Source organism: Anarrhichthys ocellatus, unplaced genomic scaffold, assembly GCF_004355925.1.
Source record: "Anarrhichthys ocellatus isolate YVR2014 unplaced genomic scaffold, GSC_Weel_1.0 scaffold18, whole genome shotgun sequence".
NCBI lineage: Eukaryota > Metazoa > Chordata > Actinopteri > Perciformes > Anarhichadidae > Anarrhichthys > Anarrhichthys ocellatus.
In genome coordinates, this window is record NW_022280048.1 from 637797 (window position 1) to 661390 (window position 23594).

Here is a 23594-nt window from a genome sequence, read left to right on the forward strand (position 1 = left end):
GCTGACTATCACGTATGTTAAAGCTGTTGACGAGCCAAAGCAACCGCTTAGTGGTTCTGATCGTTGCCAGAGAAAGGGGCCATCTAGTGAGCTTGTGATGTTTCATTTACTGACAAGGGGAGGTAAAAAAGTAGTGAGAATTATGAGAAACCCAGAACTAAGAAATAATCAAATTGATGAAATGACTGTTTATGCTTACAGAGGGGAAACATTGAAGCGTGCTCTGAAAAGAGATGGTCGTTTACGGAATATCGTATTCACAAAGAACTGTGCACTCTACAACAAAAACACTAAGGTAACCACTGAAATGTCCGATCTCGTTGATGATCTTGATGGTAAAACTTTCAGGATCAGACTGCTCGATAAGTCCAGTCCACCAGACAGTCAGTCTGGCAGTTTGGATGATGCCTACACGACGCAAAATGAATCTCAGAGGTGTGACTCTGAAGGAAAGCGAGATGCTCTACAGCAGTCTACCGCAGCTGAGTCAGTGAATGTCAACACACCAAAACAGAAAGCAGGGCTGGATGGTCGGAAGGCACCAGAAATATTGTTTCGTGAAATAGCTAATTCAAAAAAGATGCAGACTTACCTATCTTCACAGTTTACAGATTTGGTGAAGGGAAAGAAAAGTCAGCCAGTATCTAGGCTTTCTCATGTCCAGAATCTCTACCGTGTGGAGTACGGAAAGAACGCTGAGACATGCAGGGAAGTGAAAACAATGAAGACACTGATGGAGCTCAGTAACTCTGTTTGTCATGTGAGAGTAAATGACAGAGCAAAAGGAAGTGGCTTCCTCCTATTTGACAAGTTTGTCCTCACAAATGGCCATATAGTTAAAAACATCTATAATGAGAGGACACGGCAGCTTACTGAGAAGGTCACAGTCCATTTCTCTTTTGAAAGTCTAGGCCAGGAAGATTCAGGAGCAGCAGTGGAAGAGGTTGCTGGATTTGAACATGGCCATGATGCGTCAGGGCACCAGCATGACTGGGCTTTGTTGAGGATCGGTGCTCATCAGAACTCGCCCAAAGGTCTGTTAACACACTTCGGATTCCTTCCCCAAAGTGGCGGAATTTGCATTATTGGGCATCCTGGTGGTGGTGTGAAATATATAGATCCATGCTTCATAGTTCCAACTGAAAACTTCAACCAGGTTGTCGAGAGGCATCGCCTTGAAAATCCAGAGGGCGTTCTGCCGCACAATCCTCATTACAGTGAAAACAACGCTCCCATTCAGTTGATTACGCCCCGTTACTTTGAGGATGTGAAAAATGATAAAGAGAACAGATGGGCTCTAAATTACAATACTTGTTTTTCTTTTGGCTCATCTGGCTCTCCTGTCTTTGATGATCACTGCAATGTTGTTGCAATGCATTCAGGCGGATATCCCTACCGCAATGCAAGAGGTGAAAGCCATAGTGTCATGGAGTATGGCTATCCTTTGTCCAGCATTATTGAGCACATCATTGTCCAAATGGTGGAAAGAAGAAGGTTTGATGTGTTGAAGAAATACCTGGCTTGCGGTTATAAACATCAACATCAGATGATGGCCAATGTGAAGAAACTGGTTGAGAGCAGAAATCTCTCATTTAGAAATGTGGCCGCAAATGACGAGAGTTTGAAGGCGTTCTTTGAATTCTTCTCTCAGAGAGAGGATTCTGTCCCAATGGACACTTGAGCAGATACAAAGCTAACTGCTGACTGAAGATTCAGTGCGAGCAGCTTCAATGAACTACAAAGGCGGTCATGTCTGTTTTCAGATATCAGCTCTATGATCAGGGTACTCTTGTTGTTAAGCACTGAAGTAGTGCAGGGATGGGGGAAAAGATCTCATACAAACTTATTGTATTCAATGTTTTAGGTAACCATAATCAGTTTTAGTATAAAGGGAACTATGATTTCTCCATAATCATTTTTTAGTCAGGTGTTTGGAATATATCCATGAATAATATTTTGAATTTTGGTGCTGTGCTTGTTCATAGCGACTGCACTTATACCTTTTTATCTTCTGTCTTTGGGCTGTTTGAGATCTTATGTTTTAAGAAATATTTGACATTTTTAATAAATTGTATAATATTGTAATATTCCGTCATACTGTCAGTGTGTTGATACCAATGTCTTGAGAATGTCTCTTGAACGTGAGAATTAAAATTTCTTACCTCGTTAAATTTTGTCATAATGAAAAAACCTGTTTTAACAAGTGAGTGATGATTGTTTTTCGATATTCAATAAAGTGATTACTTTCATGTGTGGATTTTGATGTGTTTTTATGCGTCCTTTCTCTCGTCTACAGTATAAATGTGTGAATGAGAAGTCAAAGGTCAAATTCTGAGTTCAACTAACTGAGAATCTGTCACCTTGAATACATCTGATTTTGAGTTGGTGAACAAAAAAGGACAAGATAATGTCTTCATTTTATGTAGAATATTTAGTGTATTGTTACATAGCAATGTGCTGTGAGTTGTGAATGAATGTCACATCCTGGATTACAGGGTTTCTTTATTTGGTTTCGTGCACCAAAGATGTATTATTTAATTGTAATCGGTATTAGATCCATTCTGTCTCTCCTCCAAGAGCCCGGTCCTGGCTTTGTGCTTTTCTGCAGTGAGAATCACCGAACACGAGGGGGAGATATACTGCAACACTGAAGCCAGGGCGGAACTCTTGAGCCGTTTCACATTTTTTACACGGGCGATTTTTGCGACGGACCGAAGCTAAGTGCCTGGCGAAATGGAAGTGTAAGAATTTCATTTTAAACTCTGAATATTGTGCAATGTGTTTGTTATTTGGCGGCTCTATGGTTTGTTTATTATGGTTAAAAGTAACGTCACGACGTCTTTGTTGCAATTTCCGGTTAATTTATTGATCGAGTTGTGGGAAAGATGTAGTGACACATTAACTGGTTTTAGACCCATTTCAGGTCTCTGTGATTGCAATTAAAAAAACATTAATTGTCTTTAAAAAAAGAAATGATAAGACAATAACGATCTACTCTGAAAGTGAATACGTTAGCTAAAACCTTAGTTCACACTGGTCCCGACAACACTGCAGCAGCTGATGCAACACTGAGACTTTGTGTTGGTGGATTTCTACATATATATGGTTCAAATAATTCCTGCTTGGAGGAACTATTGTCTGACAAATAGCCACAAGCTGACACCATTTTTAAAAACTTAATAAAATGATAGAAAAGTTTTAAGAGCATTTTCTAATTTGCCTATTCTTCTTTTTGTCCTGTCTGCTTGTCTAAATCACAACTTCCTGTGAATTTTACTCTAATCATAAATACTTTTGTCACGTTTATTTAACCAAAATAGTCTAAACTCAAAGGTAAATCATTCATCTTCCGGAGGTTTGAGTCAAGTCTCACAGTCTTCATTCAGTACAATTAAGATCCATTTAGAAGCTAAACTGACCTTTCATCTTAGATTATTTGGTGTCATATAAAGTTTGCAACAGTCAAGAATGAACTTATGCTTAATCGTGACTTATTTTCTTCTTTTCAGGAAAAACGCAAATGCTGCTATGCTCAGTAACTATGAGGTAATGTGTTGGGTCTCATTGTTTACCATTCAATCGTTTTGTACCGCCCAGTCAAGAGATGAAAATAATGAAGTGTCGCAAATTCAGGTTTGTCCGTCTGTGTTTGTCAGGTGTTCAAACTCCTGACAGACCTGAAGGAGCAGAGGAAGGACAGCGGGAAGAGCAAACAGCAGAACCTCAACACCATCACGTTTGAGGTAAGCACACATCCTCTTTCTCTCTCTCTGCACTGACTTGTTGTGTCACATTTACACTTTTGCAGCAGCGTGACCACAGTTTCCTCTGCATTCCCACACAGACACTGAAGTACCTGTCGAAGACGCCCTGCAGCAGGCAGACTCCAGAGATCGTCAAAGAGTTTCTCACCACCATGATGCCTCACAAACTCACAAAGTCAGTGACATCAAAGACATATATGTTGTCATTTGGAATTTACAGATTACCTAAGATGCACAGTATGTTTAAGATAAGCAGATATACTGTATGTGCTGTTCCTTACGTCATATATTCACTGATGTTTTTATCCCATCAGGGCCGAAAAACTGCAGCTATTGAACCACCGGCCACAGACAGCAGTGGAAATTCAGCTAGTGAGTGTTTTACTTAATTGTCACCAATTACTGTTATTACACGTTACCATACCTCTCTTTATCTCTTATTCATATTCATCTCTTTTTCCCTACTGGTGTACATTTCCACGATTCTTTCACACAGTTATTGTGGTAGAAATGAGCCAGTGTGTCATATGCTAAGAGTTGCTTAAAGGATAACTAGGGTGGTAAATATAGAATAATGCCAGCTTTGTCATTAAAGACTGTAATAAATCCAATTCATAGGGCATGCTTTATTTATGACCATCTATATGTGTCTCACTATTCCAAAACACAAGTTGAATGGAGCCATTTCTGCGTGGTACGTGACTCCGTTGATCCCATTATAGAAGGGAAATCCCTGTCAGAATCACTCATTGGTGGAACATTGGAAATGTATGAATCTGTGTCACTGATGCTCTTGTGGAGAAGCAACTCAAAGTAGAAGCAGTGGTGTACTGCCCGTACACCCAGGCCATAAAGCATTTGGGGGTTTTCAGACATCCAGTCCATCACCAGAAACATCAATAAACTGTGGTGGTACACATGCAAATGTAAAATGGCCCTGCAGCTATCTGGACTCACTCAGACGCAAAGCATATTTCCGCAGCGAGAAATATCTCAGGGTGGTCTGGTTGGTAAACAAACCGTCTTGTTTACTGATCTCCAGTTATGATTCCTGAGAATTTAAAGTTACTGGTTTTGAGTGACCTCTTCCTGTCGTTTGAATCTGCCGACACCCAGAGTTACAAAACCATGCTGTTAGGGAGTAAATAGCAAGAGCGTAGCAAAATGCTTGGGAGCTAAACAATGTGCAGATAAATTGTGGTTTAAATGTATTTTCGATCTTTGAATCAGCAGTTGACAAAACTGTCCTCAAACCTCCAACTGCATGGAGTAGCTGTTCTGGTGCTTTCCGTCACATCACATGTTCTTCATCAGCAGGTGGACTTCGCCAGTTGTGGAACTGTAGATATTAAAAGTCCAATTTTTCAGAGTACTTTGAAGCAGCCTAATTATGTTTTTGTGATTTGTGAGTATTACGTTGTCATAAATACAGTTCATGTTGAATAAAGCAATATACAGTCTGAGAGAAATAATGAGTTGACATTTAAAGCATGTAAAGATTTTCTAGAAGAAACATATTAACCCGGAATTGTAAGTGACATGTCCCCTTCAAGGACTCCTCATCCATTTTGGAAATTTGAACATCTAAAATTCGACTGACAAACTGACAATCTGCTGAAGAAAATATGTGTTGCTAATGCAGCTTGAGGTGAGACTGTTCTGGAAACTGCAGATAAAGGGATGGACACAGTTGAGGCTTGGCGAGTTTATGTGTATACCATGTTAGCATGTTTTAAATAAGGCAAAGAAATGGACACCATTTGTAATAACCGACGCTTTCTGTTTGTGTTCAGATGGTGGAGGAGAGTGAGGAGCGGTTATCAGAGGAGCAGATCGAGGAGCTCATCCACACGGTTGCAGACGTCCTACCTGGTGACCCAGAGCAGGAGAACGCAGCTCCAGCAGAAGCAGAGATCGATGAAGCCGTCGAACAGTCATGACACAGTGACGGGCCAGACACCACCCGCAGGTGGAGAACTGGAGTGAAGGCTTAAACTATTACAGAACTGGACCGGGTGCTTTAACCTGCGCCGTTTTGCATCATAGTTTGAACTGAGCAACATGCTGACAAAAGGGATTCACAATGGCGACCATATAATTACTTTATTACTTTTTTAAAAATGACTTATTAAATGATTCACATTAAGTTGAATACTTTAATAAGCGGAAGAAGATTGTTTCTGATTTGCATTTTTACGTGTAAACATACAAAGAACAGGTTTTTGGACAGTGAGTTGTAGATGTCTTGTTTTGCATCTGACTGGTCTGAATCAGATGATGTTCCTGCAGAGACAGTCTGCTATTAACCTGATATATTTTCGGTTTCTGACTCGATGTTTGTCGTCAGTTTTTACGTGATGCATAGAAATATGGGTTTTAGCTGCTGTATGATTTCCCAAGCTGTAATATAAGTCGGTCGTGCAATTAAACTTTGGTACAGCACTTACAGTCAGACAGTATTAAAGGAGCGGCTATCATTTGTAAAATGTGCTGATGTCTTCCTTCTGCAACAAAATTAAGCGTAACAGCAGAAATGTGTCTGTATTCCCCCCCCCACCCTTGAAATGACGTGTTCAGCAGGCAGGCAAGTTCACAGCAAAACGTTTGCTGGATAACTTGCCTGGATAAAAGGATATCACAGTGTTGACGTACACATGAGGACATGTACGACAGGAGCCCCTGATTCTCATGTGGTGCAACAAGACCGACTGTGAAGAGCTGGTGCTCAGTGTTGACTTTAATCTGAAACCCATTTCAACGTCAGATGGCGGTGGTGCCCCCCCCCCCCCCCCCCCCTTCAATGTATCCTTTCTCTGCATCATCCTTTAGCTCTGTGAATGCAACACAAAGGTAGAAAACCCACAAACACCTCAACCACAGGCTCTGAGCTCCCCCCTTCAATGTATCCTTTCTCTGCATCATCCTGTAGCTCTGTGAATGCAACACAAAGGTAGAAAACCCACAAACACCTCAACCACAGGCTCTGGACCAGCTCATGCTTTCTGTGCAGGAATGTTTTTATGAAGTACAGGAAGGATGTGCTGCTTAGACTCATGTACGTATCTCTTTTGAGCTTCCTGTTAGTGTGTCATATCAGTTTCCTGTGCTCACTAAGCACCTTACTGAGGCAAAATACAGAGACAAAGTGAAAGTCTGGACTATGCACCAGCACATCCAGGAGCCCCGAGTGACCCCCGGCCATCGATTGAGCTTGGAAGTGAACACATTTCAGGGACAACCTCTGAAACCACATGACAGAGTCAATGTTCAGAGCCTACAGATCTAACTATCTTTTACTTATTCCTACCAACCCATCTACATACTCTTATGTACACAAATACTCTTGCACAAATTCCATTCAATCATAAATTGAATACACATATCTATATATTTGTGGGATGCCTCTTTGTGCTGTGGTAACGTGATACGCACGTCATCAGTGCGTACGTTACGCACAGACCTAAACTTATTAATTAAATAAGATTTAATTGCAGTAAAACATGTACGTGTTGCCAACTTTTCCCAAGGATGGATAATCAAATGATTCAAGCAAGCAATTGTCCAGGGACCCACAAACCTCAGGGGCATTGAAAGCTCCAAGTGTAGTCTGCTGGCATGGGCTAATTCATTTAATGTCAAATCAGTTTGAAAATGTGCAGCAGTCAAATTTGATGAAGGCTTAAATGTGGTTTAGCCTTTATTACCAGAGTCTCTGTGTTAGGGTGTCTGAATGAATGTGTTTTACCATAAAGCAGACCTGGGGTCAGCTATTGTAGCATAGAAAAACTACATGTTGCGTGTCACCTAATTTTTGGCCCCTCGGGGCCCCATAGTACTCTGTCCGTAGCTCATTTTGTAAATCACAGTGTGTGATATTCATGCTGCAATGGGATGTGCTATCTACTTAGTGTTGACTTGGCAGTTTATCCACTCCAAGCCAACTTGACATAAATCAAGCTAGGAGGTTTCATTATAATTTGATATAGATATAGCATATTGTAAATATAAAAACCTGTTAACACAAGGGGACTACCCATTTATATTTGTAAAAATGTTTTACTGCACACCTTTTATCAGTTCAATACTCATTAATGTGTACATATTTAATTGGTTATTGATGAATCTCATTGCTTATTCATGAATTTCAGAGGTTATTTTATGTTTTATTTATTGACATTTGACAGGCTTGCCTAATAAGTCACATTTGGTTCTCCACAGAGCACGTGATATATCATGAAGAATCCATATCCCACTAAAAGAGTCACCAAAATCTGGTTTACTAATGAAAAGGTGGGTAAATGAAATGAGGCGGGCTTAACCTCAACTAAATCCCACAGTGTGATTAGATTCCCCCTGTGGGCTTTTACTGAGAGCACACGAATCGATGAAGTAAAGTAATTTTAGCCTCGAGGACGAAGAAGGAAGAAAAAAAGAAAAACAAAACCTGGGTTTGTCACTGCGGCGGAATCGCCCTTTAACACCTCCACCAATAGGATCCTCCCGAGCCGATGCGTTGAAGCAGTCAGAACGTTCAGGGACCAATCAGAGCTCAGCATTCTCTGCCTGGCTGCGCTCGTACTCACTGGATCCCCCCTCCCTCCCTCCCTCCCTCCCTCCCTCAGCGGTAGATACAGCTCGACTTCTCAGGGAGCAAAGTTACATTGTGAGCAGCGCGTTGTGTAACACTGTGTCTTCTGAAGACACTCAACAGATAGATCCTCCACATACTCGATGACACGGATGTGGATATAGGAGCTGCTGGTTTCACCTTTTTTTTTGGATCAAGGTTCGTGCGTTGTTCTTGTTTTCTTCTTCTCCGGATTTCGTCAGTTTCACAGACGCTGGTGAGTGAACACCATTTTTCACGGTTCTGGTGTATTTACGACGCGCAGTGGCTACCTACGGACCCCGTAAATGAGCCTAAGTGGAGATGGTCACACAACGACACGCTGACAGGCGTTTCATGGCATGTTGCGGGTGAGCTGTAGGTGGCCGCTGGTCTGTCGCGCTGTGTTTGGACTGATAGCAGGTCGTTCACCTGGTGGCTGCCCGCCTCGGGTGCATTCTGTGCAGACAAGACGCATCATCAAGTCAGGGCCAGATGTTCGGGGGATGCTGGGCCTTCAATCTGCAGCCGCTGAGTAATCCTATTCCTGCACACACTGCGGTGGTAGATTGACCTGTTTATGATATGCCCCTGGGTCACCGCATATTTGTATTTCTTTCAGCTGCAGTTGAATATGGAACTTTTTTTTTTAGGATATTCAATTTATTTTTGCCACTGAGAGGGAGCTGTCACTGCAACATTAGGAGAGCAATAATGACATATAAAGAGCAATGTATGAAGAAAAGCATCCAATGAAGGGCATTCAGGGTAACATATCCAACAAGGGACATGCTCCTGACTGTAATGCATTAACCAGAGAAGGGAACATGTATAAGTTGTCCCCCCCCCAAAAAAAAACCAGGGGGGCAGTAATTCTTGATGATGAAGCAGCTGAATTGAACATGTACCTTTTTTTTTTTTTAAGGATATATTTAATTAATCTCACATTTAGCTGCTGATGGGGAAACGGGCATTGCAGGGTAGAATGAAGAAAAGAGAAATAAATGTACAGAACTACTTAAGAGTCATGAATTCAATGCCGGGCATCCGAGGGAACGGCTCTAAGGAAGCACAGGCTGTTGGCAGAGTTCAGGTTAAATGTCAGAGATGTTCTCTGCCTTCCACTTTTCCTTTTGGCAGGAAGTACGTGTTCCCTCCTGTGAAGAGGAGGGGACACTGGCTTTGGCTCTCCTGACAACCTTCTGCTCAATCTAATCACAGATCACTGTTTTCTGCTTGTTATAGACTGAGTTTGTTGGCTTGTCAGCGAACACGTTGGCCTTTTCGGGGTCAATTCCCCGATTTATCAGAGTGGCTATCCTCTCCTAGTCTTTGCAGAAACCTCTAGTCTAGTCGTGTCTTGCCAATCAGGTCGTTTTGGTTTTGTTTGCCCGGGTTCCAGATGTCTGTCGCCGAGATTTCTGCTTCCATAGTGAAAATAATTGTTAGCTTTGAGAAAATACCCTTTTTTTTTTGTAATCTGGGTCAACTGGCCCTTTTAAATCTGTTGAGAGAGAAAAAAAGCACCAAGGCTCGTCTTAAACCACTGGCCTAATTCTCTGCAAAACTCCAAGTGGCTTAATCTCTGCATGGAAATGCATTAGAATGACATGTAAAGCTTGTGGATAGCGCTGGATTTAGCATGGCTTAAGGCAGCGCCTCAGTATCCCAGCCAGGCAGTGGTGTCCTCATTTTCATTTTTTTGCTGTGATCATCAGAATTCATTTTTACAGGCAAGCTACTCCAGCCCATCAGAGAGAGGAGTTCCCCCCACGTGGCATCCAGATGTTCGGCTCCTTGCATGTTCAATCTGAACAAGACAGAAACCAAAACCCCTCAGAGAAAGGGAGACGTATTCCATATTTGCTCAGAGCTAATGTAGGAAGTAAAACTGCAGTGAGTTTGAGTTCCAAAGCTGCACTGTTGCTTTAAAAGGAATCCAAATACTGCAGTTAAATCAGTGTTTAGACACATTAGTCAAATCATTAGTTATTGAATGTTCACGCGTGTGTGTTTTAGTTTGTTGTGTGCCAATAAGAGGAATCGGATGCTGCCTTGCGTTGCTGAATCTGCTAGCAGGCCTATTGCAGAAGCGAAATGGGGAAGTTGCAGGTTGACTCACTTAGTCAATAGTAATATGATCTAAAACGAATTGCCTTGAGTTTCATTGTGGCAGAAACTGTCGGTGAGAATAAAAACACGAGGAAGCTGTAATTGGTGCAGTCAGATACACTCCCCGAGAGTGCGTCTGCGTTGCATGCCACAGTGAACTTTGATATGGCCTAACGGTCAGTGCCCCCCCCCCCCCCCCCCAGAGGAACGATGCAAAATAGCTGCTTTGAGAAGAAAAATTGGATGCGTTCAGCCCCTCTGCGAGTGAGTACAAGTGTTCTTGGCAAAATAACACAGCAGCCACCACCACCACCACCACACCCTGCTGGCTTAGAATAACTCATGCAGGGCAGTGGCTAACGTTTAGAGTTTACTCATTTATTGGAAATTTAAAATAAGAGGATTTTTTTTTGTTCCAAGTTGTGAAATCGTGCTTGGAAAAGAAACCTCATCCCATACTGCAGTACGATCTTGTAAACTGTTTCTTGTCTTCTCATGTCTTAGGTAGGAACGATGGATAAGAGACGTGGCTGGCAGCGCAGCGCAGCAGGCCTAAAGCCTGCTCTCGGACAACAGGGCTGAGGAGCTGAGGAGCTGCAGAGGTGTGAGGAGTTTCCCCGAGGACACAATCCACCCTCCTGGCCTTCCTCAGCATCCCCTCAGCTGTTTTTCTCGCGTCCATCCTCATCATCGTGGCTAAATCTTCAACTGAGCTTTGCTGACATTTAAGCTGCATTCACTTCTGATTCCAGCCCGCCTCCTCAGGTGCCCCTGAACATCTTTTTATGTCCTCCTGAATCTGAAACCATGAGGAACACCAGATCGAGCCTGCTGCTGGGCTGCATGCTCCTCTGCTCTGCCTCCCTGATCTACCTGGGCATGAGCAGGATGGATTGCCCCCCAAAAAGCCATCGGTACCGGTGGATGGAGCTCAACATGGGCTCGGCCAATCAGAGCTCATCCCTGAACGAACACTTCCCCGAAGACACGCCCCTCATCTTCATCGGAGGCTTCCCCAGGAGCGGCACCACGCTGATGCGCGTCATGCTGGATGCCCACAATGCCGTTCGGTGCGGGGAAGAGACCCGGGTGATCCCCCGCCTCCTGGCCATGCGGGCCACCTGGAGCCGCTCGGTGAAGGAGAGGATACGACTGGACGAGGCCGGCGTCACTGACCAGGTGTTGGACTCGGCCGTGCGAGCGTTCCTGTTAGAGGTGAGCGATGAATTATTTAGGCTATAGTAAAACTGCCTATAGCTTTAAACAAGGTCATTTGTGTAAATGTCACACTGTCTCGAGTAATAACGAGTCTGTTTTGGGGTAAGATATTCCTATTTCTCTTTAATAGGATAAAAGTGCTCATCTCCGTTATTGTAAATGACATATATATTTATATTTAGCGTGTCAATATGTGTAATAAAATCTTGGTATTCTGAGTATTAAGAAGGAATGGTTTGCATGTAGCAGCGGTGGTACTCCTTGTTGTAATATTCACTCGATGTGTTTCAGGTGATAGTCGGCCACGGGGAGCCTGCACCTCGCCTTTGCAACAAGGACCCGTTCGCCTTGAAGTCTCTCTCGTATCTGTCGCGCATTTTCCCGAAAGGCAAATTTGTGCTCATGCTACGAGACGGACGGGCAACCGTCCACTCCATGATATCACGCAAGGTACGCTGGGTTTCTTTCTCTCATCGGGGATGCGGGCAGACAAACTGCCTCTTGACAAGCTTCTATTGTTGCCACATTGAGACATTTTCCATTCTGTGTTTTCGCTCTCCGTCGTGAAAGGCCTCCTGCCTTTATCTTACCGCTCTGCCTCCATTCACAGGTGACCATCTCTGGCTTTGACCTGACCAGCTACAGGGACTGTCTGACCAAGTGGAGCAGCGCGGTGGAGACCATGTTCAGCCAGTGCCAGGCCGCCGGGGAGTCCAGATGTCTGCCCGTCCGCTACGAGCAGCTCGTCCTCCACACAGAGGAGGAAATGAGGAAGTTGCTTCACTTCCTGGAGCTGCAGTGGGACCCGTCAGTGTTGCACCACGAAGAGCTGATTGGAAAGGCTGGTGGCGTGTCTCTGTCCAAGTAAGTGTGTGTGAAACGTGTGTGTGTGTGTACCAAGTCATCACTCGTGGTATATCTGACGATGCAGATGGTTTCCGTTGCATGTGCTGAGGTTTTACATATTTTCAAATGTATGTTGAAGTCAATGTACGTGTTGCATGTACACAGATCTTCATCTGTGTGTGTGTTTTGTTCGGCTTTATTATTCCTCCTGTGAATTCCCACCTTACTGGCTTTGAGGTGTATTTCAGGAGTGCAGGTGTCATTTCTTACAGGCGGCTAAATGGTCACATGTGACTCTTCGCTCTCAGTCTATCACTCAACTCAACACGTTCCTGAGCTGCTGCTCAGCTTTTGCTTACACCCATGCTGCTTGTTAATGACAAAATCTTATATAACATAATTTATAAGTTCTCAAGACATCTACTTTTAGTGATGTATTCCTTTGAATATAAAGATTAAGATTAAACACCTTCCATTGAATTATATTTTGGCCAGTACTTTCTTAATGTCTTTATTATCTTCTTGCCAATCGTCTTTTGTTATGTGACAGGATGAGGATGAAAGAGATGCGACACAGGTAATTTAAAACTGTATCGATCGATCAAGAGGAAAATCTATTTTTACTCGCCCTGTCCCCTCTCGGGTGAGGGGAGTCACGGGACAACTGCATTGTTATTCTGTGATGTATTTCCCTCTACTTCAGTTTGTGTCTTCCTACGTTTCCAAGAATGACGTTTGACAGGAACAATTTCCAGAGTTGACAACGTTCACACTGCAGACCAGTGTCAAAATGTTTTGGACGTGTTTTAAGACTACAGGCTTTAACGTTAATTCAGTTATTGACAACTAAATACTCAAAACACCTGCTTGTCTTTGAGGAAACTGTTGTCTGTCTCTTCTAAAGCTGCAACAAACGATTGTTTTTAGTGTCGATCTGTCTTCATGTAAGAAGATGGTAAAATATTCTTCAAGATCAATGGCTTGTTTTGTCCAACCAACAATCTGAAACCCGAGAGACGGTCATAGTACACTAAGATGACTAGACCGAGAAGCCTTTTCATTGATTAATTGATCATCAGAATTGTTGATGATCATTTTTTTGGTTTCACTAATTGATTAATGGACTAAATGTTTCACCACTAGTCTCTTGAGAATTGGATTTCTCTGTCTATGTTGTACCTTCATGTGACTTTATATCATGTATAATTTGCTTGCTATCCATAAAAAAAACATTTAAACAGGGGCGTAGCCAGGAATTTAAAATTCCTAAATCAACCCCAGTGCTGCCCATCTGAGAATTTTTAGACAAACTTTAAAAAAAAAATGTAAATGAATTTTGAGAACAAAAATACGGTCTCTAAACGCTGCATCAAATCCATCTCTGCTATGCCACATATATCCTTGTATTGGAAAACACTAAATCCCTTAATTTCATATCGATATATTTCATTTTTTTTAAATATTTAAGGATATTATGTGTTTTTTTTTCTCCACTGAATTGAAATGCAGCACAAAGCGAGAGGCAGATTTGAACACACGCGTCATATATTTGAATCCACTGATCTACCAGGACGCCCGAGTTCAGCCAGAGTTTTCATCTTTAGCAGCCAAACATTTCAAAGTCAAGTAAAGCTTTCAATCAGCAGAGTTAAGTTTTTGTCGCTCCACTTATTTGTCGTGATTCAAATAGAGCATCTCTTCGCAGGGCAGAAGCTCAGGGGATTTGGGGGGAATTTGGCTGCTTCAAACCGCAAAAACCCAAACCTGGCGTGTATTTTCACCACATTCGGAGAGAATTAGCACCCTTATTTTGATTAGTTATGCAACGGTTGGTGCAATATTAGTCACACAAATGTTTTGTAACCTCCTCAGAAATGTAAATTCTCATAAAATGTGGCATGTTTTGACTCATGCATACACATTTACTTATTTAGAGTGGAAACGTTGATATGTATGGAAGATTTAAAATGCCTAAATCAAAGTAGATCAAACAAAGAATTCATTCATTCAAAAATGAATTTCTTAAATTTTTTAACTGATTTTCATAACATGCGTTTCATAGACAGTAAATACATATATAACAATCGAATACAGCAGTATAACAATGTGTATTAGATTTGAGTTAAAATGTTTGATTTGTCTTCATTTTCATAGACTCTTCAGTGGCTAATTACAAGGAACAGAATTAGTTTTTCTCCTCCATATCAACAAACACATGAACTAAACGTGTGTTTGTGTGCAGGGTTGAACGCTCCACAGACCAGGTGATGAAGCCGGTGAACACAGACGCCCTCTCCAAGTGGGTCGGTCACATTCCCTCTGACGTGATAAGCGACATGGCTGAAATCGCCCCCATGCTGGCTCGCCTGGGCTACGACCCCAACGCCAACCCGCCCGACTACACGAGAGGGGAGACCGTGGTGTCTTTGTTCAACGACTCACAGGTGAGGTTAAAAAACTGATCTGAGGAAGAACAGAATCACTTCTTTTATTTTTTTTACAAAATGTTCACAGAAAAATACCCAGATTTTAATTTTTTTTTAAATTAAATGATAAATTGTTTAATCCGACTTGTGATAAAAGTTCATCACAAATGTAAGCTATTTTATCTTGATAAATTACTTAAAAATTAATAAACTAAATCGTTTTATTTAATAATTATTATTGATTAAATGATTTTCACCTGGAGTTTTTGTACCCACGCACCCAAAAATATTTTTTCCTGTTGCCAGAGGATTATGTTCACCAGAGTTTACAGTGACAAATGTTTTGCAAGTTGACCCCTCAGAAAATGACGACACTCGTAACAAGCCACAGTCCCTCTAAATATGAAATTATAATATAATATGAAACTTCAGAGTGCATAAAATCAAGAATAACTGAAACTGGTTGCCCCTAAAGATACATTAACATTGACAAGATTGCCAAATATGTGCGGTACTGAAAAGAAAGAAGACTGAGCTTTTCTTCAACTTCCACAATATTGTCTTTACTCTTAACAATGTCCACAGGAATCACAAGCAGCCCATGCTGACCAATCACAATGTAGTCCGTAACCCCTTAATAACCAACAGTAGACCATAGCTTTAATCCCTACCCCAAATAACAACAACTCCCCAACAACTTCCCACTCACCCCTAGTGGCCTCCAGTCATGCAGATACCTTAAAGGTGCTACAGTATTATACGGGATTGGAAGCATTTCGATCGCCTCTCAACGGCTTTCAACAAGGACACGGCTGAGCCGGCTGCTTGCAGCTAACAGTGCTAACAGCGCTAACAGGGCAAACTACAGCAAAGATGCTGACAGAGCACACAGTGTTTACCTGAGGGTTAACCGATGGGTGGGCGCTACGCTTCTGCGCCGCCGCCGTCGGTCAGGAGCAGCGTTATCAGCTGAAACCGCCGTATGAGAGCGGTGCAGAACATCCGCAGTGAGCTAGCCAGTAGGCGACAATCACATGCATGATCACGCACTAAAAGCACGCGTGGCCGGCCAGGCCATGTCAACAAAGCAAGGATAGCTTGGGTTACATCACACAGAACAAGCAACTTCATTCTCTGCTCAGGTTAGCCATTACTCCATTATATCTTTACACAGACAATTGTTGTTTGCTGCTATATTAATGCTCTGAATCCCATATATTGCACCTTTTAACTTTTAGAAGATTTATCAAAGCACCACAGTTGGAGGATGCAGTTTTGACTTAATTCCTCTTCGTTTTCTCTTTTAGCTTTGATAATTCCAGTCATACTAGAACATTGTGTCTTTTCTTTCCACAGAATTTGAAATCAGCAGAGACTCCACACCCCAGTTAAACGAAAAAGGAAATTTCAGCTTCGGTGCTCCACGATAATGATGCACCTTAAAGACAGACTTCCAGTTCAGCAGTAATTACACCTCACAGGAAATTTTTTAAAGTGTCCCATGTGTATTTTTGGATCGTTTGTAAGACTAATGTGCGGTGTTGGTGTCTGAACACGGTAGAGAGACTCATCAAGTGGTTTGAGTTTTATATCTTGTGTGGACTACCTGCTCCAGAAGGTTTCTCCAACATTTCCTCCCAAGGTGAACCGACAGTATTACACTGCACTATGATGCTTCCTCTCCTCTCGTACCTGACGCTATTTCTACATGTCTGTAAAGTTCTATGATTCAGCACAAATGTGACTGTGACTTTAGACTAATCTTTGACGTACTGAGATTTCAGTCAGGGTTTGTGAAGCATAATGACTGTATATTTTTGAAGATGTATTTTTATTTTCTTAATAAATTATTTTGGTGTTGACCATTCATTCAGGAATCTAAAGTTGTTTATTCTGAATTGAGGGTTTTTTATTGTTGTATATTGTTGATCATGAATAAAAATAGTCTAAATGTCTCTTTATATATCTAATGTGGTCTATGTATTATGTTCTCTAATTATTCAGTTACCCGCCTCACTCAGTCATACTGCTGTGTGTGCATATTTGACAGACAGCTGAGCCTCACCGCCCTCTAAGGGTGCAAAGATGCAAACACGTTTTTTGACATAAACAGTCACACTTCAGTTTTTATGGTTCAGTAGAAATAATGTCCAAAGTGCCATGTAGTCAAACTTGTTTTGACTTTAATGTGACACATTTTTTGTGAGATATAGTGGGCTGCTTAGTGATACATAAAAATATTTAAAATCTAATGATAGTTTAAACTGTAATAGACCACAAAATGAGCTCTATCTGATGCAAAATTCAACAATGGACAGAGGTAAGTCAGTGCAGCTTTGCTCTGTCATTGAGGGTCAACATACATCTGACTGTTGCTGTGATAAACAGTTCCAAATATTCAAAATGGAGCTACATGGTCCGCTAAATGTATCAACAGAACAGGTCAAACACATATTTCTAGAACTAAAATAACTCCTGCAGCATCTTTCTAACATTTTCTTTTAAATAGTTCAAATACATTGGAAAAACAAAAGTGATATGATGTATTTTTTCATTGAGATAAAGTGACCGTTGACTTCTATGTTGCATATTGAGCCACTTGCAACAGAGCAGGCTGCTGTACCTGCTGGTCTCTGGATGTGAACATGGCATGCACTGTGTTTTGCTCTTCCGTTGGTGGGTGGGGGGCGTGACGCCACACACCCCTTCTGCTGGGCAGTGTATGGTGAACTCTGGTGGGAGGGGCTTCTGAGCTGCACCTGATCATGTACAGGAGACACCTGGAGAGCTGAGAGACACACACACAAACAGAGGAGGTCGAGGCAGCAAAAGGAATATGATGCAGAATCAGAAGTTACATTCAGATGTCCGAGCAAGAAGGTGGGAAATGTTTCCTCCTCAGCTACGTGAGGTGGCATGTAATCATAGAGGATGTTAGTTATTGGTGAAATGTGCCGGCTAAGGCAGGGATACAATGTGAAAGGAATATATAAACCAAGGCTGGATTGCCAAGTAGGCAAATTAATTAATTCTAGCCTGGTTTCAGACCTCTGAATCTCTGCCCACATCCTGAGCAATGCAAATAGGTCTGGCGTTGTGCCCAGTGATGTCTGATTCCAGAGGGTTTGGAGAAACTATCAACCTATCAGAGCTTTGTGAGCAGAATAAGAGCTGCCTAGCAACACCAATGATACCTTTTTTTGGTCATCATGAAAGATACTGCAGCAGCTTTCAGTGACTGAAAATGATGCTGGAAGGACACATTTGTCCCTTGCTGCTGATTGGTTTAAATTAAAACAAATGTAGTGTTTACAGTTCATTCAAATAAAAAATTAAATGTTGATGGATGCAAAGTATTTTTCACAAAACAATCAGCAATAAAGCGCTGGAATACTCAGACTCTGGTGTGTTGGTGTTTATTTATATTGGATTTAAACTTGTAAAAACTAATTTAAATATAGATTTTCCTGTGTTGCAAAATAATACACTATGGTTTAGCTAACCAGCTTTGGTGCAACAGAATTTTATGATTTATCATAAAGTAAAAAAAATGTTTATTGTGTGAATATATCTTTTAATTGGTGATGCCTAACAAATGTTTTGCACCTCTTTGTTTTGTTTGGAGTTTATTCAAATGTAATTTAGAGCACGACAGATGACTTTGCGTCAGATATTTACAGGGAATTGTTGGTACCTGGTTGTTGAGCAGCACATAAATAACAGGGTTGAGGACGGTGCTGGTCTTTGCCAGCAGGGACGGGATTAAACTGGCAGCAGGCGGCACCACGCCGGGCTGTCCAAAGGAGGCGAGCATCGCCACAACACCGTATGGCATCCAGCACAATAGGTAGCCTGTCACCATTGAGACCACCATTAGAAGGACACGGCCTTCCCTCCGCTCAGCTGACGACCGATTGATCCTGGTGACCTGGACGGACAAAAAACACTTACACAAACACCGGTGGACCTGGTATCATAGAGGGGTCAAAGGTCACTCTGCGGGCTCACCTGTCTTGCCACCGCTCGCACAGCCAGCAGGATCCTCCCGTAGCAGAAGAACATGAGCAGCAGCGGCAGCAGCAGGCAGAAGATGAACAAACAGCTGATGTAGGAGCGAGCTGCGGACGAGCGCTGGTGCCACTGAACGGAGCAGATGGTGCCGGGACCCTCCGGTCCGTAGCTGCTCCATAACACACAACATATGCTCTGATTTCATGTGCTTCCTCTTTGACATTATTGATTTCTGTGTTAGGATATGTTTATTATCTCTCTGTTAGGAACAAAAAAATGGAATGGACTTATTTTATTTCATTCTTTTGTTCATGTTAATACTTTTATGTGTTAGATGGGGCTTGGGAAAGGAAGGCAGACACCTCCCCAACATGCTATTTTTTCAAAGTCTAAAATCCTCTGCACTATAATATTATCCAGGTGCTTGGTTGTCAAAGCAAATTTGTTTCGTTTGAGACAGGCTTGAGATAAGATTCTTCAAATAAACATTTTACTTTCTCATTGTTTAAGGACATAACTGATTATCATTTGACCCGTACAACAAATAACATATTAACTCAGTAAAGTCACATTGTGAAGTTAGGCAGAACATTTGCAGATGACCAAAACTTGTGGCTCTCTCAAGTTATTTTCCTTTAAGGCACTAAATTCATTATTCACTTTTTATTCAAGCAACCAAACCAGGAAGTTCCTCATAGTTTTAGCATCATCAGCCTGAATAAGAGGATGATTGATGTAGTAATGAGTGAAATGATGGGTTAATATTGGGGCAGTACGGACCTGCTCCAGCCCAGCAGCGGTGGCAGAGTCCAGACCAGCGAGTAGAGCCAGGAGGCCGCTACAGCGAGCTTGGCCCGGCGGTACTGAGAGGGGTCCGAGTCCAAGTGGGTTCTGCCTAGCACCGCAGAGTACCGCTCCAAGGACAGCAGCGAGAGAGACACCAGAGATACTATACCTGACAGAGAGAGAGACACATTATTCAGTATAGGACAACAGATATCAAACTGAGCCTGATTAATGACCAACTGTACTTTTACTCTACTACATTTACTTTGCAGATTACAATTTGACATCCAAAACACATGATCAACCTATAAAATTGGATGCATTGTTATAGATTAAACTACCTAAAGTATTTGGTTATCTGTAATTAAATGTTGCTAACAAGCTAGTCATTATTAGTATAATAAAATCTAGTAATATTACCCATATGTCTATTTTTACAGAATGATAAGAACTCTGTATTTTCTTGTTGACATTTCATATACAATTCATATGCAGACTATTTTTCCAGAAAATTCATATATTTAAAAAATGAAAAATTCAGATGTTTTTCTTACTACTACTAAGTGTCTTTATTTTAAAGTAACTGTACATTTACTTAAGTACTTTACTTAGGTACAATTTTGAGCTATACTATACTATACTACTTGAGTATTTCCATTTTCTGATACTTTAGAGGTCTACTTCTTCTCTACTACATTTTATATACAAATATTTTACAAATACAAAATATAATCAACAAATACATTATTATGTATTGTTGGGCTATAGATTAAAATAAGACCTCATTGAGTAAATTCACAAGCAATCCTGGTCCTGCAGTATATAAAATATTAAAAATGAGCTCCACCTTTACCAGCTACAACATTAAGGTGCTGCAAATAGCTGCATTGTATATAATGCATCAATAAGTATAATAGGGCTATTTTGCATAATGAGTATAGGCTACTTTTACTTTTGGTATTTTGAAGCCACATTCAATTTTTTTTCAACTTCATCGCGGAGTTTCAAATATCCTCAATAACTCACCGAAAAACGCGTTTGAGAAACCGTACCACCGGCACCCGTAGGACCCGGTCAGCCACCTGCCGCGCACGCTGGCCGCGAAGCTGAGGGGGGTCCCGAAGATGCAGACGAGCATGTCGCTGGCGCTGATGTTGATCAGCAGCACGTTCACCGGAGTCACCAGCCCGGGGAAGCGCGAGAACACCATGAGCACGAGGAAGTTACCGAGGAAGCCCAGGACCAGGATGAGTCCCAGGACTACGGCCGCCGCGGTGTGACCCGCCCGGCCCAGCGCGGCGGCACCGGGATCCGACACGGAGCTGAGCCCGGTGCTGAGGTTGTTGCTCTGCTGCAGGAGGACCACCATGGCAACCTTGTTATCACTCTAGAATGAGTCAAACCAGAGACAGAGGGTGCTCGTCATAAAACAAAGAAAGAAAATGAACGTTGAAATGGTTTGTGAGGATTTTTTTGTAACCTGCCGATGCAGTGGGAGAGTTTCCACAAAAACACACGTATTCAGCCCACTGAGTACAAATACAAGACTTCAAGATGTTTAAATATGACGGAGGAGATAACTTTCTCAGACGGACATATGAGTTATTCCATCTTTACCCTCACTGTGTTCACATAAAAGGTTTTTTATCACTTTTTATTTAAAAGCAAAACAGTTTTAACAGTATAACTAAATTACAAACCCTCAATGAAAAATAAACACTTAAATATGGTGAACACAGTTTTGAGGCAATACAATATGTAAGATAGTTTTCTTGCCATTACATTTGTTAAAAACTATTCAATTTAAATAGATTCAAACCCAGAACCTAGACAATTTAATAAAATTAGTCATAACCAATGCCTAAATTACAGTTTCAATAGAATAGAAAGTGAAAAACATCTCCAAACCTTCAATAAGATCAAGGACAACTCCCACAAAGAAAGAATGAAAGAAACAATCAAACAAAGATGCAGAAGGTGACGTTTTCCTGGAGACGACCATCACTCTGACACATGTCTTTATCCTGTTCCGTTATTCTGCTTTATTCTAGACCAGACTGGGGACCTAAATAACAGAGCCAACATATCAATAATACAAGTTCACTCAGAGGATGAGCCAAGGACACACTCAGGCTGGCAGCATTAACTGATGAGATGCTGAAGAAGAAAACTCTCCTAACATTCATTTACATTTACAGCAAACTAAGATACCACAAGTAACTTTTAGAAACGTAACTTTGAATTCTGTAATAATGGCCATTTGACTCTCAAACTTTACGTTGTTTAGGTGAGTCGGCTGCTTAATGGCAGAATGAATAAGCAAGATGTGGTTATTACGTCTTCCGTTGTCCATCGTTGCCAACCTTCAGTGATGCAGGTGTCTGCTTACATGTTACTTGTTACTTTTCACACAATAATGTGTATATAACCGTCAGCCGTGCACACACACACACACACACACACTTTCATTGAAACTCTGGAGCCAGACGTGGGTCACGTTTATCACCTTTTCCATGTAATAGAGAAGCAGGATTCTTCCTCTTAACACAATGATTGATCCTTTCTTGTTACACAGAGATTTAACAGATTAGTCAATATTGATTGTATTGTTTTTCGTTTATTGTTGATAGAGGAAGAAAAGGGAAGCAAACAGCTGCACGTGTAGTCACTTCCAGTGTGGCCTCCCACACATCAACGTAACTATTGTGTGAAGCTAGCCGTCACCAAACTCATCCGCTGTAAATAACGTGACATGTCTTCCTTCTCATTGTCCAGGTCATCAGTGATTATTAGAATATTATATAACATTAAGGGTTGCACTTTTTAGGTTTGTCCTGCTTTTCTTTGACAGTAAGGCCTGTGTTCATCTTGTCATCTTATGATGTAAACGTATTTATGTGCACTAATTAACAATATAAATGGTATATTTTCACTAATAAGGACAATAATTATATTAAATTTAATGCAAGAATTCAAAGGGGGCATTTGTAACATTGGTTGGGGGCAATTGTAATACTGAAAAAATAAGTCATAATAAAAATGTAGTTTTAAAACACCCTTTTTAAATGCAATTATACATTTACATTTTGTGAAATATGTTCATTTTCTAACAGACAAGTATGTCAACACAGACAAACAAGGTGCTTACAATGGGCCATATGGCTCATCATGCAGCCATGGTAAAATATTGTATTCTAGATAGCAACACCTACACTACCATTGGTTGATCATGTTGATTTGTAACCTAGATAAAATGTAAGTTTAAATGTGCATTCATCTAAACTTTAGACAGCAAAAGAAAATACTGCACATCCTAAAACTAACTTTCATACCTTAAATACATTTTTTGTGGAAAACTTCTGCCGAGCTGAAATGATTCTCCTCCTTTTCCACAGGATCCTACTGATCATACCGAGTAAGTTTCATCACTCTAGCCTGTTTCTGATTGGAGGAATTGAGTGTGTTACAATTGCCCCCTGTTGCCCCCGGATTATTTAAATACATTTTCATACATGATTGTAAGATTATTTTGGATTCCTGTTTTTCATGGGTGTTTTGATGGTGAGCAACAGGAATTCAATATACATCTTACATTAATTCATGCATTAAATCATCACGAGCAATGCATTCGTTAAGTATGTTTTGTACTGTCCAGTTTTAAATTAAACAGATATTTTGTATTTTTTTTGTAACAGACAGCCCCAAACAGTGGTGGAGGAAGTATTTAGATTGTTAACTTCAGTAAAAGTGTACCAAAGTGTAGAAATACTCTGTTACTTCAGTAAAAGTAGGTATCAGTATCATACTTAAAGTACCAAAATAGAA

General features: G+C 41.3%; 4 protein-coding genes across 5 annotated transcripts; 3 read left to right on the forward strand and 1 right to left on the reverse strand.

The window, feature by feature from the left end:
* The first annotated feature begins 79 nt into the window (after window positions 1-79).
* Window positions 80-2249, forward strand: LOC116388746 (protein FAM111A-like). Its single transcript, XM_031856893.1, has one exon. It carries the CDS (start codon window positions 98-100, stop codon window positions 1679-1681), a length of 1584 nt encoding a protein of 527 aa, XP_031712753.1. The 5' UTR covers window positions 80-97; the 3' UTR covers window positions 1682-2249.
* An 84-nt stretch (window positions 2250-2333) lies between these two features.
* Window positions 2334-6272, forward strand: crcp (calcitonin gene-related peptide-receptor component protein). 2 transcript variants are annotated; one of them, XM_031856895.1, is made up of 6 exons: window positions 2334-2741; window positions 3510-3546; window positions 3657-3743; window positions 3845-3939; window positions 4079-4136; window positions 5558-6272. In XM_031856895.1, the coding sequence occupies exons 1-6, from the start codon at window positions 2734-2736 to the stop codon at window positions 5702-5704; spliced, it is 432 nt and encodes a 143-aa protein (XP_031712755.1). In that variant the 5' UTR covers window positions 2334-2733; the 3' UTR covers window positions 5705-6272. The 2 variants fall into 2 exon arrangements, with proteins under 2 accessions (XP_031712755.1, XP_031712754.1); XM_031856894.1 differs by having other exon boundaries at window positions 2334-3546.
* Window positions 6273-8387: 2115 nt separating this feature from the next.
* Window positions 8388-16925, forward strand: tpst1l (tyrosylprotein sulfotransferase 1, like). Its single transcript, XM_031857390.1, has 6 exons — window positions 8388-8608; window positions 10987-11697; window positions 11992-12150; window positions 12311-12564; window positions 14789-14990; window positions 16329-16925. Exons 2-6 carry the CDS (start codon window positions 11290-11292, stop codon window positions 16362-16364), a joined length of 1059 nt encoding a protein of 352 aa, XP_031713250.1. The 5' UTR covers window positions 8388-8608; window positions 10987-11289; the 3' UTR covers window positions 16365-16925.
* On the reverse strand, window positions 16746-21774 carry LOC116389004 (pinopsin-like). The gene is made up of 6 exons (XM_031857389.1): window positions 21678-21774; window positions 20796-21156; window positions 19764-19938; window positions 18981-19152; window positions 18667-18900; window positions 16746-17760 (listed from the first exon to the last, which is right to left on the reverse strand). Exons 2-6 carry the CDS (start codon window positions 21136-21138, stop codon window positions 17551-17553), a joined length of 1134 nt encoding a protein of 377 aa, XP_031713249.1. The 5' UTR covers window positions 21139-21156; window positions 21678-21774; the 3' UTR covers window positions 16746-17550.
* Window positions 21775-23594: the final 1820 nt, after the last annotated feature.